Genomic DNA, 15065 nt, shown 5'->3' with positions numbered 1-15065 from the left:
TGGCTCCGTCTCCAAGCACCAGAGTATCTTTGACCTTTGCACTCGGGACAGTTATCCTGTCCTTCCGCCGCTTTGCGCTGACTTCACATAAAACACAAAAATTCAAGAGAAAAATACATTCCACTCACTTATAAGATCATTCCACTTCCATCTTCCACTGGTTAACACAATAAAAATGTCACTAGCGACAGGTTACGCACCACAATCATTCTGTAAACAAAAAAACGTAACTTTGAGCCACATGTCTGAGCTAACTACAGATCAATATCCAAACTTCCACTTTTGTCCAAGATTGTAGAGAAAGCCGTTGTCAAACAGTTACAGGATTTCCTACTAACCAATCATAGACATAGACTTTCTTTATTGTCATTGCACAATAACACAGCAGTGAAATTGCCAACCAAATGTCGTTGCCTGGCTCCCGTGTAATAATAAATAATAAATAATAATGTGGAGAATAAATAGATCATCAAATATGAACAATAATGTACAGCGTAAACAGTAATTTGTACAAATAATTTAAATAATTTAGAATAAATAACATATCTACCTCCTCACTGCCTCAGACAAAGGCCTTGATTCTGTACCGGTTTTATTACATCTTATATTAAACACAATTAGTCAACAAATTTTAATATATCAGAACATGAAATTGGCATTAAAGGAACTGCATTAAACTGGTTTTGGTCAGATCTTGTCAGATCGCCTGCAGTTTGTAGCCATTAGTAACAAAGACGCTATAAATGTGACGGTCAGCTGGAGCATCTCGTAGCTCGGAACGCCACTGTTGAGCTTTTATGTGTCCTCAGACAACGTCATTAAAAAGCACTCCTTTAACTTCTATGCAGACGACACAACTCAAAAAACTCAAAAACAAAAAACTAGTCAGCTGTCCAAACTCCAGACATGCCTCACAGTTCTTGGTTCCCAACAACTCATTAACAAGGTTGCAAATGATAGAACCGTTCTTGATGGTCTTGCACTGGATCCTTGGTCCCATCTTTGATCAAGATCTTTTTTTAGTTCCCAAATACGATAAGTGTCAACAACAGCATTTTTTCTGCCACTACCAGGAGGTGACCTCCAGGCTGGATTATAATAACTCCCCATTAATAGGTTTCTTGTTTTTTTGTGGTCATAGGCCTACTTCATGTGTGGAGTTCTGTGTGGAGTTTGCATGTTCTCCCCGTGCATGCGCGGGTTTTCTCCGGGTACTCCGGTTTCCTCCCACATTCCAAAAACATGCTAGGTTAATTGGTGACTCCAAATTGTCCATAGGTATGAATGTGAGTGTGAATGGTTGTTTGTCTATATGTGCCCTGTGATTGGCTGGCCACCAGTCCAGGGTGTACTTTGCCTCTCGTCGATCCTCGTGAGTATAAGCGGTAGAAAATGAATGAATGGATGTCTTGTGGGCACTAACTAGACCTGGGGCGATAATTAATAATTAATTAATTAATTAATCACACAGTTTTGCCTTCAGTAATACTGTCTCTTTGTCTTGGTGGATGGAGGCGGTTCTGTTAGCATGCAGAGTGCATGAGTGCAGAAGAGTGTAATCTAATTGCAATATATATTTTTTATATATTTTCTTTGTACTTTTCTTAAAGGTAATGTTAAAGTTTTGTCTTGTTCTTGTACACCCACTCTCCTGTGACACCTCTATTGGTTACACTCTACCAGTCCAGGGTGTACCTCACGCCCAAAGACAGCTGGGATAGGCTCCAGCACCCCCTGCGACCCTCGTGAGGAAAAGCGGTAGAAAATGAATGAATGAATGAATGTTCATTTATCCCTTTCATTCGCCAATTATATGCATGTCGAATTGTTTTATACATGTAAAAGTATAAAAATGTGAGTCTTGTATAAAAAGATACTCTTTTAATTATCACATACTACAGTATTAATTGGCCCTGTACCCTAGAAAGCGCCCATGAATGATACGAGAAAAGGCCCAAATGATACTGTGTCAAAGCCCAGGGCAGTGATACTGATAAAATATAGAGTTTAACCATGTCCAGTATGAATGTGAGTGTGAATGGTTGTTTGTCTATATGTGCCCTGTGATTAGCTGGCGACCAGTCCAGGGTGTACCCCGCCTCTCGCCCGAGTACAGCTGGGATAGGCTCAAGCACACCAGCGATCCACTGGAACATTAGAAGACATTTTAGCAGTAGAAAACGAATGAATGAATAATAATGCAATAGTGCTATTTTACATATTTCCTCTGTATAGGTGTACTAAAAAGACCACCCAGTTGACACACAGCATACAAAAAGTATTTTCTTTGACTAAATGGACATTATCATGATAAATAAGTGTCTTATCGCAAACATCCTGCATGCTCACAATGATCTTGCAGCATTTATTATGTCTTGTCAGTGTGTGTCATGTTATCTTATCCTTTCCAACAGAAACAAGTTGTGTATGATAGATGACTGCTACCTGCTCCTTTGCACTGCTGTGATATACTGTACACTATATAAGATGCTGTACAGCAGCTACTTGTTGGGTTCTTCTGAGGTCCCGAGGTATGTAAGTATGTGTCGAGAATGAAGTCAGTACAATTTATTTTTTTAGTGCAGAAGCAATAATTCATTCATTATTCATTCATCATGTAGCAACATGAAAGAATATTTCATGTTCACAGTGTCACCATCCATTTGAGAAATTCCTCAAACATTCTCCAACATAAAATAATGTTGATGTTTTTTACTCTCAAACAGTAAATTCACAGGCTTTGGCTCAAGATGACAAAGTTGACAGTTCTAGCGGGTAAGCGATCTTCACAAAATACAACGTTGCATTTGTACAGTAAATGTCAAGTTTTGTCTTCTTCTACCTTCAGGACTGTGCCTGCTGATGTGCCAGCTGGGTAATTATTACTTCCCTCATGTTGCAAATCCAGAGAATGAGATTTTAACAATGCATTTTTGACAGTGTGTTCTCCTCAATCACCAGCAACGTCCACCCAGATGGTGTGTTACTTCACCAACTGGTCCCAGTACAGGCCAGGTACTGGCAAATACATGCCAGAAAACGTGGATCCGTTCCTATGTACACACCTGATTTATGCTTTTTCCATCATCAACAACAAAAATGAGCTGGTCACATATGAGTGGAATGATGAGACCCTTTACAAGAGCTTCAACGATCTGAAGCGCAAGTATGGACCGAGAACACCTCAATATTCAATACTCAACTTTCTGCTAAAGGTCCTCTGATTTCACCTTCAAATGTTAATATTCTTATTCCCTAAGTCACCCATGAAAGCAGACCTATTGTCTTTGTGTTTTAGGCAAAACTAAGTATTCCTACACATCAGTGTTGACTTTGGACATTTTTGCCTCTTTTCTGATATGTTGCAGACCAAACCACTGTTTGTGTTTGCTTCATATTAGGTCCATTTTGGACGGTGATGTTCAAAGTAAAAATGGAAAAATCAGCAATAATTTTACAGGAATAAAGATAAAAATTAGTAAAAATTTAAATTGTATATAATTTAATAATAATAATTTTATAATAATTTAATCATAATTTAAACAATTTTAGTTAAAAAAAGTCAAAAATTTAAATCTAATGAGAAAAAGTAATAACTAAGGTTCATATAACAATATAATATTATAATATAATCACAATATTATCAGGAAAAATAATGTCATATTAGCAGCATAAAGTTGAAATATTAAAGAAAAAGATGTTTCTTTTGTCATAAAGAAATAAAACAAATGAAGTTGTAATTTTTGGAAAATTAAGTTGAAAAGTTATAATGTTGCAAGAATAAAGTGTATATATGGTGTAAATAAAGTCACAACTATGAGAAGCAAATGCACAAGATGAAATTTGAAATAGTTAATAATAAACAACACAAATGTAAAAATCAGCTGTAATGGTACAAGAATAAAGTTAAAATATTAAGTAAAGAAAACAAGAAGGTTGCAATTTCGCAAGAATAAAGTAATGTCATTTTAGTAACAGAGTTGAAATAGTAAAGAAAAAAAATGTAAGTCAAAATATGAATGTAAACTAGTTTGGAGAAAAAGTATAATGGGAATAAATTTTACAAATAGCTAAAAAATCTCACACATTTGGTAAAAATGGTAAAAAAAATGATAATAATAAAAGCTGCGATGCATTTTTTCACTTTTTAGCATATTGACATGTTGCTTTACAAAAATATTCAAGTGCATCCATTCATTTTTCACTAAGTGATTGCTCCATCCAATTAAGCTTCACATGAAGAAGAAGAATTGTTAGTTGCAGACGTAGAACTGACACACTTTCTTTGTTTTCAAGGAACCCAAGTCTGAAGACTTTACTTGCTGTTGGTGGATGGAATTTTGGCTCAACTCGGTGAGTTTCTGAGCATGAATTGAAACACTCCGATGACTGCATTTGGTGGTAAAAAGTCACAGGAAATGGATACATGCATTATTGCAATGCTAAGTTGTAGGAATCGTTCATAGCTTTTGTCAGGATCCCCCCTCCCCCCTCCAGACCCCTTCCCCTTCCCTGCCTTTTGTTTCTTTATGACAGCACCCTTTGGTAGGCATCATCCTTGATGCCTTGGAAGCTTTGTCGCATCATCCTTGACGGCAGCCCTTAAAAGCCCACGGAGAGCGAGAGACTTCACCAGATTGTTGACAACCTTCGAGTGGTAACACTTGTTCACTTAGGTTTTCATATATGATAGAGATTCCTGTTTTTGATCACCTTTTGTGCATCTTTGCAGTGGGATACATCTTCGGCCTGCTGCCATGCTCGTTGCTCTGCCGTCCTGATCAAGCCTCTGTGGATTTTCCCTTCTTACCCTTCAATAAACTGTCTTCTTTAACCATACAAGGCGTCTGCAATTTGGAGTTCATCCACAACGCCGACAGAAAAACCTGACAGAACAATCTGGTCACACAACATGGACTCCGCGGACGCCCGAGAAGTATTGGGCGCTCATAATGTGCTCCTGGGACACCATTCAGAGATTCTTCAAGGTCTAACCGAGACCAACAAAGCCATTCTCGTTCAACTCAGGGACTTGACTCACAAGTTCACCGAGACCAAGACCAGCTCTATGCCGGACAAGGGTGTGGACATATCAACCCCTGAGCAGTCAGTATCAAGAGAATCGAGTGTATCAAGGGAATCGAGTGCCACCCAGCCAGAACCATTTGCGGGTGAGTTCCATAAGTGTAAAGGATTTTTGATGCAATGCCAGCTTGTGTTTCAACAGAGACCCACTACCTTTTTTGATGAGCAAAGCAAGGTCAACTATGTTTTGGGCTTGTTACGGGAGCGAGCATTGGCATGGGCAGAGGCCTTGTTCTTGTCCCAAGGCACGCCAAACTCTTTTGATGAGCTATCCCAAGAGATGAAGGCTGTGTTCCACCATCCCGAATCTTTGGGCACTACGGAGGGCCGACTTCTAACTCTTCGCCAAGGATCCAGAAGCGTGGCAGATTACTCAGTAGATTTTTGGACATTAGCAGCAGAGTCTGGATGGAATGAAAGGGCCCTCCAACAGGCATACATCAATGGGCTAACCGAAACCCTACAGGATGAATTAGCAGCCAGAGATGAACCCGACAACCTCAAGACACTTGTTGCTATGAGCATTCGCATTGACAATCGACTCCGGGAACGGAACAGAAGACGAGCGTCACGACCTTCCTCACGACCTTCCTCACGACCTTCCCTCAGTCCTGGAGCACAGTTTATGGCCGCTCCAGAGATCCGTCAACCTGCCAACTTTAGGCCAAGCTTGCAACAACACACACAAGAGGAGCCTATGCAGCTGGGACGAGCAAGACTAACTCCTGAAGAACGGAGCCGCAGACTACAGGCTGGGGAGTGCTTGTACTGCTCCAGTCCCAATCATTTTCGACGAGACTGTCCTAAACGTGAACCCTCACACCCAGATGTGAAGGTGGGAACCTTAACAAAGGAAGCAAGCTCAAGGAAGGTTCCCATTAAACGCCTGACACTGGTTGCCCAACTCCTGTTTGGTAATATGTCCCTCCACGTGTCAGCCCTGGTGGACTCTGGAGCAGAAGGCAATTTCATTGATGCCGATCTGGCAACTGATCTTGGAGTTCCACTCAAAGCTCTAGAGGCTAGCTTTGTCGCGAAGGCTCTGGATGGTCGCCGTCTGGCGACTGTCACCCACCAGACTGAAAGCATTACTCTCATGCTCTCTGGGAATCATCAGGAAGAAATATCCTTTTTTGTATGGAAAACTCCGGAGGATCCTGTGATCCTGGGATTTCCATGGCTCAGTCAGCACAACCCCCAAATCAACTGGACTGGAGGGGAGGTACTCAGCTGGAGCAACTTGTGCCTCTCTCATTGTCTGAAGTCAGCTGTACCTCCTCCCCCAAAGGACACCCCCAGTCCCGAGGCACCGCCAGATCTGTCCCAGGTCCCGCCAGATTACATGGAATTAAGAGAAGTTTTCAGCAAGAGTAGGGCACTTTCCCTTCCCCCACATAGGCCCTATGACTGTTGTATTGATCTCCTTCCGGGGGCCCCTCTCCCTGTAGGAAAGTTGTATAACATCTCACGTCCTGAACGTGAGGCTATGGAGACGTACATAAGAGAATCCCTAGCTGCAGGGATAATTCAACCCTCCTCTTCCCCAGTGGGAGCTGGATTTTTCTTTGTAGGCAAAAAAGATGGCACTCTGAGACCCTGCATAGACTACAGAGGCCTAAACAACATCACAGTCAAGAATAAATACCCCTTGCCCCTGCTCACATCTGCCTTTGATGCTTTACAAGGAGCTGAAGTCTTTACCAAATTAGACTTGCGCAATGCTTACCATCTAGTGCGCATAAAAGCCGGAGATGAGTGGAAGACAGCTTTCAACACCCCCTTGGGGCATTTCGAATATCTGGTTATGCCCTTTGGTCTGTCCAACGCCCCAGCCGTTTTCCAAGCTCTGATAAATGATGTATTGAGGGACTTCCTAGGAAGATTTGTGTTTGTTTACCTTGACGACATTTTGATTTACTCAAAGAACCTTGACGAGCACATCTCCCATGTTCGCCAGGTCCTCCAGCGCTTACTGGAGAACCGACTGTTTGTCAAAGCAGAGAAGTGTCTTTTCCACACTGAATCCGTGTCATTCCTGGGCTACATTTTGGGAAAAGGCAGTGTCGGGGCAGACTTGGAAAAGATAAAGGCAGTAACTGAGTGGCCCACACCTCAGACCAGAAAGGAGTTACAACGTTTTCTGGGGTTTGCCAACTTTTATCGCAGATTCATTCGCAATTTCAGCCGTGTCGCGGCGCCCCTATCTGCGCTAACATCAACTAAGACTCGGTTCTGTTGGAACCATCCAGCAGAAGAAGCGTTCCAGGAACTTAAGCGATTGTTTACCACCGCCCCCATCCTGATCCAACCTGACCCTTCCAAGCAGTACATTGTTGAGGTGGATGCCTCGGACACGGGGGTCGGAGCAGTGTTGTCCCAAAGGGCTGAGGATCAAAAATTGCATCCATGCGCCTTTTTTTCCAAACGCCTTTCCCCAGCGGAGAGGAATTATGATGTGGGCGACAAGGAGTTGCTGGCAGTCAAACTGGCCCTGGAGGAGTGGCGACACCTGCTGGAGGGGACGGACCAACCATTTCTGGTATGGACAGACCACAAGAATCTCTCTTACATCCAGTCAGCTAAGAGGTTGAACTCCCGCCAAGCAAGATGGGCCTTGTTTTTTTCTCGATTCCAGTTCCAGCTTACCTACAGACCAGGCTCCAGAAATATCAAACCAGATGCCCTTTCTCGTCAGTTTGGGGGCACCACCGATGAGAGGTCAGAACACACCATTCTACCTTCTTCACAGATAATCGGGGCCATCGAGTGGGAGATCGAATCTGTGGTCAGGCAGGCCCAAATTGACGAACCAGATCCTGGAACAGGACCTGCAAACCGACTATTTGTTCCAGATGCTGTCCGTACCCAAGTGTTGAAGTGGGCCCATGAGTCCCGTATTGCCTGCCACCCGGGAATAAATCGTACAAGCTCCTTTATCAAGAGACAGTTCTGGTGGCCTACCTTGGACAAAGATGTCAGGAGCTTTGTGTCAGCCTGTGCAGTGTGCGCCAGAAACAAATCTGTCCACCGACCACCCTCTGGGTTACTACAACCACTACCCCATCCTGGACGCCCCTGGTCGCATATTGCAGTAGATTTTGTCTGTGGACTTCCACCCTCAAATGGCAAAACCATCATCATGACCATTGTAGATCGTTTTTCCAGGTGCGTGCATTTCCTGTCCTTGGAGAAGTTACCCTCAGCCTTGGAAACTGCAAAACTCCTGATGGATCATGTTTTCAGACTTCATGGCATACCCACCGACATTGTCTCCGATCGAGGACCCCAATTCATATCCCGTGTGTGGAAGGAATTCTGTAAAGAGCTCGGAGCTACGTCCAGCCTCACGTCAGGGTACCATCCCCAGTCAAATGGGCAATGCGAGAGGCTCAACCAGGATCTAGAATCAACCCTCAGATGTGTTACTGAGAACAATTCTTCCAACTGGGCAACCCACCTAATTTGGATTGAGTACGCACACAATTCTATGACCAGTTCTGCACTGGGTATGTCTCCATTTGAGGCCGCACTAGGCTATCAGCCACCTCTGTTCCCTGCCCAGGAGTCTGAAAGTTGTGTGCCGTCAGTGCAGGCCCATCTTGAACGTGCCAAGCGGGTCTGGAAAGAAGCTTGCATGGCCATGCAGAGATCATCTGAAGAAAATAAGAGGCTGGCGGACAGACGGCGGATCCCAGCTCCACAATACTCTCCTGGGCAAAATGTTTGGCTCTCTTCCAAAAACATTCCCATCAAGACTGATGCTCGCAAACTCTCTCCCCGGTTTCTGGGTCCATTTGCCATTGAGAAGATTGTCAATCCTTCAGCGGTGAGGCTCAGGTTACCACCCACCCTACGGGTACACCCAGTATTTCATGTCTCCCAGATCCGTCCTGTTACCACCAGTCCTCTGTCTCCTCCTTCGGAACCTCCTCCTCCTGTTCGCGTCATTGATGACCATCCGGACCTCAACGTCCGACGTATCCTGGACGTTCGTCGGAGAGGGAGAGGGTACCAGTACCTGGTAGATTGGGAGGGTTACGGCCCAGAAGAGCGTTGCTGGGTACCCCGCTCTGCTATTTCAGACCCTGGCCTTGTCCGTGACTTCCATCGCTCCTATCCGGACAGACCTGGTGGGTCGCCAGGTGGCGCCCGTTGAGGGGGGGGTACTGTCAGGATCCCCCCTCCCCCCTCCAGACCCCTTCCTCTTCCCTGCCTTTTGTTTCTTTATGACAGCACCCTTTGGTAGGCATCATCCTTGATGCCTTGGAAGCTTTGTCGCATCATCCTTGACGGCAGCCCTTAAAAGCCCACGGAGAGCGAGAGACTTCACCAGATTGTTGACAACCTTCGAGTGGTAACACTTGTTCACTTAGGTTTTCATATATGATAGAGATTCCTGTTTTTGATCACCTTTTGTGCATCTTTGCAGTGGGATACATCTTCGGCCTGCTGCCATGCTCGTTGCTCTGCCGTCCTGATCAAGCCTCTGTGGATTTTCCCTTCTTACCCTTCAATAAACTGTCTTCTTTAACCATACAAGGCGTCTGCAATTTGGAGTTCATCCACAACGCCGACAGAAAAACCTGACAGCTTTGTTGTTATATCCTTTAGGTTTTCCATCATGGTGTCCACTCCAACCAACCGCCAGAAATTCATTCAATCTACCATCAAATTCCTGAGGGCTCATGGATTTGATGGTCTGGATTTGGACTGGGAGTACCCTGGATCTCGAGGAAGTCCCCCAGCAGACAAGACGAGGTTCACTTTGCTCTGCAAGGTGCTGCCTGAACTTTCCAGCAAGAGTTTTAAGCGCTGACACTATAAATGTGAAGACACACGTGTACATTAACAGGGACTTGCTGACGCCTTCGCGGCCGAGGCCAAGGCTACCGGCAAGCCTCAACTCATGCTGACTGCTGCAGTGTCTGCAGGGAAGAGAACCATTGATGCAGGTTACGAGATCTCTGCCATTGCTAAGTACAAAACAAATTGTTCTTTGGAAATGTCATCCTCAGTATACTCTTCTGTTAATCATGTTTATAACATGTGCTTCCAGGTATCTGGACTTCATCAATGTCATGACATATGACTTCCATGGAGCCTGGGAGCAATTCACAGGACACAACAGTCCACTGTATAGAGGCTCACATGATACTGGTGACCTCATCTACTTTAATACGGTAAGATTCTTCGTGGCCGTATTTGAAGACGGAACCATTTGTGGATAAATCAAGTATGGTACAGTTATAGACGTAGCACATTATCAGATCTTCCATTGCTCGTTTTCTGTGTCAGGACTATGCTATGAAGTACTGGAGGGATAAAGGCACCCCAGTCGAGAAGCTCAGGATGGGTTTTGCTGCCTATGGTCGTACTTTCCGTCTGACGTCATCAAACACTGGAGTCGGAGCTCCGGCTAGTGGTGCTGCATCGGCTGGTCCATTCACACGTGAAGCTGGATTCTGGTCCTACTACGAGGTCAATACCAACGCTAGTCAAGTTGGTGACTCTTCAGACCATCCATAATGTTTGCTCTGAACGCTTTTTCAGATTTGTAACTTCCTCAAGGGGACCACCGTTCAGTGGATTGGTGAGCAGAAGGTTCCATATGCCAGTAAGAACAGTGAGTGGGTGGGATTTGATACCCGAGAAAGCTATGAGATAAAGGTTGGTGAAGCATCATGACACAACGATTAAGGGTTCAGGGTTCCACTAGCTAGAACTTTGTTAAACTTGTTGACTTGGCTTCTTGCTCGATCCAAAGGTTCAATACATGAAGGATATGAAGTATGGTGGTGCATTTGTGTGGGCTTTGGATCTGGATGATTTCAAAGGAGAGTTCTGTGGACAGGGCAGCCATCCTTTGCTGGCACATCTACGTAAACTTATTGATGTTGGTATGTTTTTTGGTGCGAAAAATCAAGAACTGATCTGTGATTTCAGGACACATTTCTTAGCTCTTCATTTACAAAAGCAGGAATCATCATGCTAGCAGCTAACTTTTATGAGTGGAATTCTATTGCAATACCTTTTTTTCCCTTAACTTTTCCAGAAATACCTCCAACGCCATCAACCACAACAAGGAGACCAAGTGTTACAACCACAAAACCCGCCCTGTCCACAACCGCTAAACCTTTTACGACCATTTCATCAACAGCCTCAACCACAACCAACAAACCCATTGGCACAACTAGCCCGCCATCCACTAAAACCACAATTCCCATCCCAGGACGTGGTTTCTGTAAAGGCAAGCCTGACGGAACATACGCCAACCCACATGATAAAACCAGCTTCTTCATGTGTGCAGGAGGAAGAACCTTTCAAAGGAAGTGTGGCATTGGCACTGTCTTTTCAGACAAATGTAAATGCTGTGTGTGGCCTTGACAGTCACATGGCGGAATGAAGGAATGTTCCTGGATAAAAAAGGCGAATAAAACAACTGAAATGTTGTCAAATTCAAAGGTTTACTCTTAACAAATACCCTAAAACTGACTGAATTTATCTCTTTCAATGCACTCAATCGCACAGGGGACAAAACTCAAAGCCTACTTTAGGTTGGGGGCCAAACTGGACATAACCCCCACCAACCCCCCACCCACATGGACATTTCTGTACACCGAAATTAAGGAAATTTCTACTTTTCTACAGTACGACTATGGTTGTTTTGGTGTAGTTGTTTGTTTCAATAAAGAAATTGTTGAACGACTACCTCGTCATCATTCTCTAAATGTCCGAGTAAAAGCTACAGTATTTTGTCTCAAGACAAAAACAATCACAATCCGCAAGATGCATAACACAGAATTTGCATCATTTGCAAATTTTTTTACACCAATGTTTGATCTAGTCTAATAGCGCAGTGCATTGTCAGTCTAATAACTTCTCATAGGGGCCTTCAGGACACACACACACACACACACATGCACCTAACACAATCAGAGTTGTGCAACACTTAAGATATGACTCAAGGAAGATGACTGGGAGACCAGAGAATAGATGCATTGTTCTCACTCACACGAGTCTGACTCTCACTTTCACACAGACTTGGCTTTCTCTTCCTGGGCACACAGGCTTAGGTATCACTTTTTATCGGGGTGCAACAACTGCTTATAACTACTTTCATTCTGGGCTCTTTCTTCAATCTTGAAAATAATGATCACACACATTGACTACCAATCCAATCCACTTCATTTATATAGCACATTTTATAAACAGAGTTTCCAAAGTGCTGCACAGACTAGCAAAATAAAAAGTAATAATCCAAAACTAAAAGATCATTTAAGAAATAAAATAGTAAAATAGATATTAAAATATTAAAAACAAGAAGCAAAGCAATAACAGTATATTAAAAAATCCAATAAAATAAAAAGAAAGAACTAAAAAACACAAGACCATACACAGGACCCACTCCGAGTTAAAAGTCAGAGAATAAAAGTGGGTTTTCAAGACGAGACTTAAAGCTTTCAATGTTGGGGGGCCTTTTTTACTTGGGAGGGGAGAGAGTTCCATAGTTTGGGGCCAACCACAGAAAAGGCTCGGTCTCCCCTGGTCTTAAATCTCGTCTTGGGCACCACAATTTAGAGCTGGCCCTCAGACCGCGCCGGAGAGTAAATTTGGATGAGGTCCGAGATGTATTTGGGGGGCAGCCCATTCAATGCCTTAAAAACAAACAATAAAATCTTAAAATCAATCCTAACCTACCTAGCAATGCAATCCAAAGAACCAAAAAAAGGCTAAGAAGAAGGAACAGCCACTACACCAATATTGGCCGATAATTCGGTCATCCCTAATAACAATATACATTTGTCACTTATTTTTTAGTTTTTAATTGGCGACTCCAAATTGTCCATAGGTATGAATGTGAGTGTGAATGGTTGTTTGTCTATATGTGCCCTGTGATTGGCTGGCCACCAGTCCAGGGTGTACCCCGCCTCTCGCCCGAAAACAGCTGGGATAGGCTCCAGCATCCCCACGACCCTTGTGAGGATAAGCGGTAGAAAATGAATGAATGAATGAATGAATGAATGAATGAATGAATGAATGAATGAATGAATGAATGAATGAATGAATGAACATATACTGTTCATTTGTAATACAAACTGCTTTGGCATTGGTGTATATATTATATATAAACATTACCCATCCTTAATAGTTTGCTGGTGGATGTTCTTATCCCTCATTTTACTGATATACGAAAAAATAATCACAATCATTCTATACTCAATAAGATGTCTGCTGTGAATAACCATGTATAAATAATCACAATAAATCTCCACATCCTTCAATGAGGTGCCATTTTGAACTTCCAGTGACCAGTATGAGTGAGTGTAGGAGCAATAACACCAATATGAACACACATGCTCCCCATTCACACGTAAAACTTTGTACTCATTTTTCTTTCCAGTGGATTACGACATTAAAGGTCATGTGTTGAGGTTTTTTTACATTTATGTTTGCAGAAATGTGAGGGATACACTCACTTTTCTGACAAGCTGTGTAACAATGACTGGATCTGTGAGGTTAATTTTTACAATGCATTACTGTACAGTATTTATGACTAGTGGAGCCATATTCCACCCATGACGTTCAGTACTCTTTAGATCAAACAGCTGATTTTCTCATGTTTTCTCATGGTATTTGGCCGACTGAAATATATTCTCAAACATTTTTGTCACTATACTGTGTGTATTTGTTAAATCATCTTTTAAATGATGATTTTAATGTACCATGAATGGCCATTTACCATCAAGTGCCATTTAAGGTGTGTTTTCAATCACACTGGTCCACAGTCCCAGATAGCTCCACACTTATCTCCAGGTTACCAAATGCTGAATGGAAAACAACAATCAGCTGTAGAAGATTGTGATGGTCAATGGTCAGTTACCGATAAAGTTATTTATTTGTGCACCCTTGTTGATGTGCTTCTGTTGGGATTATTGCATTGCACATTGGAAGTTAATTCCTTTCGAATGTAAAATTGTGTGATATGATATTTTGTTTGATATGAAGAAGGCAGTTGTTCAGAGAGTTATTGTACATTTAGTACACAATGGAAGATGTAAATGGTTAGATGTAAATATTATTATTTACTAAGCATTAAACAATGTTTAGTATGAGTTATATTTTGACTGTATTTCTGTTTTTAATGTTTGAAAATACTTAATTTAGGCACAAATCAAATTAACCAAAGTATGATTTTTTAAATTTACAAATAAGCCATATTCAAACATGAAATGAGGATTAATTTTTTAAAGTTAATGTACAGTCATCCCTGCTTATAAGGCAACCCTCCCCCTGTCCCCCGCCCTCCCATGATGACTCCGCGACCCTTATAATGTCCAATTGGGTAATAGCATTAATAGCTTTGTAAAGGTGATTATAGGGGTGTTATTTCATGACTGGAGGGCTCTAATATTAAAAACCATATTCAAAGGTTGTAAATGAGTTTTCTATGCTTACCATGGTTGCATCTGGAACTAGTCAACCTCGATGAAGGAGGGATGAACTTTGAAACCTGCGACAGAGTGAAGCAAGGGATGACTATGTTTTAAAAAATGTCTAACTTTGCTTATTGTTGTATGAGAAAAAAGTACAACATGTACGTGTCAGCATTGTAAATATTGACAATCATGTGTTTTGTTGTCCAATTAAAGTTTGTTTCTGTTTTTCTGTGTGAAATAGCAAAGTTATTGTACAAAAATGCTGAAGTGTCACTTGAGGATTGCATAATCATACTATGATCAATTGAAAGGCACTTGATTATATAACAACATGATACAGTCCTGGCCTAATTTGCAAGAGGCACCTGTGAAGGTCTGGTAAATGATTGACAACGTGTACTTGCAATGTCTTCTTATCAAAAAAAAACATGTCTTAATATTAATGACTTTTACAACCCTGACACTAATAAATGACTGGCAAACCTCCCCCAAGGAATGTATAAAAGGTCCAACCGTGCTGCTGCTGGTTGGGTCTTTCTTCTG

General features: G+C 42.5%; 1 protein-coding gene across 4 annotated transcripts; it reads left to right on the top strand.

The window, feature by feature from the left end:
* The first annotated feature begins 797 nt into the window (after positions 1-797).
* Positions 798-11469, top strand: LOC131106342 (acidic mammalian chitinase-like). 4 transcript variants are annotated; one of them, XM_058055298.2, is made up of 12 exons: positions 2751-2775; positions 2849-2875; positions 2962-3166; positions 4297-4353; positions 9697-9862; positions 9938-10062; positions 10142-10265; positions 10381-10563; positions 10636-10752; positions 10850-10982; positions 11138-11176; positions 11243-11469. In XM_058055298.2, the coding sequence occupies exons 1-12, from the start codon at positions 2751-2753 to the stop codon at positions 11467-11469; spliced, it is 1428 nt and encodes a 475-aa protein (XP_057911281.2). The 4 variants fall into 4 exon arrangements, with proteins under 4 accessions (XP_078654543.1, XP_057911281.2, XP_078654544.1 ...); XM_078798418.1 differs by having other exon boundaries at positions 11138-11201; positions 11280-11469; XM_058055297.2 differs by having other exon boundaries at positions 11138-11469.
* Positions 11470-15065: the final 3596 nt, after the last annotated feature.

The sequence above is a fragment of the Doryrhamphus excisus genome, linkage group LG18, assembly GCF_037039965.1.
Source record: "Doryrhamphus excisus strain RoL-2023G ecotype Guam linkage group LG18, RoL_Dexc_Guam_v1.1, whole genome shotgun sequence".
Taxonomy (NCBI): domain Eukaryota; kingdom Metazoa; phylum Chordata; class Actinopteri; order Syngnathiformes; family Syngnathidae; genus Doryrhamphus; species Doryrhamphus excisus.
Note: the sequence above shows the minus strand (reverse complement) of the source record. Positions and strands in the feature narration are given on the sequence as shown.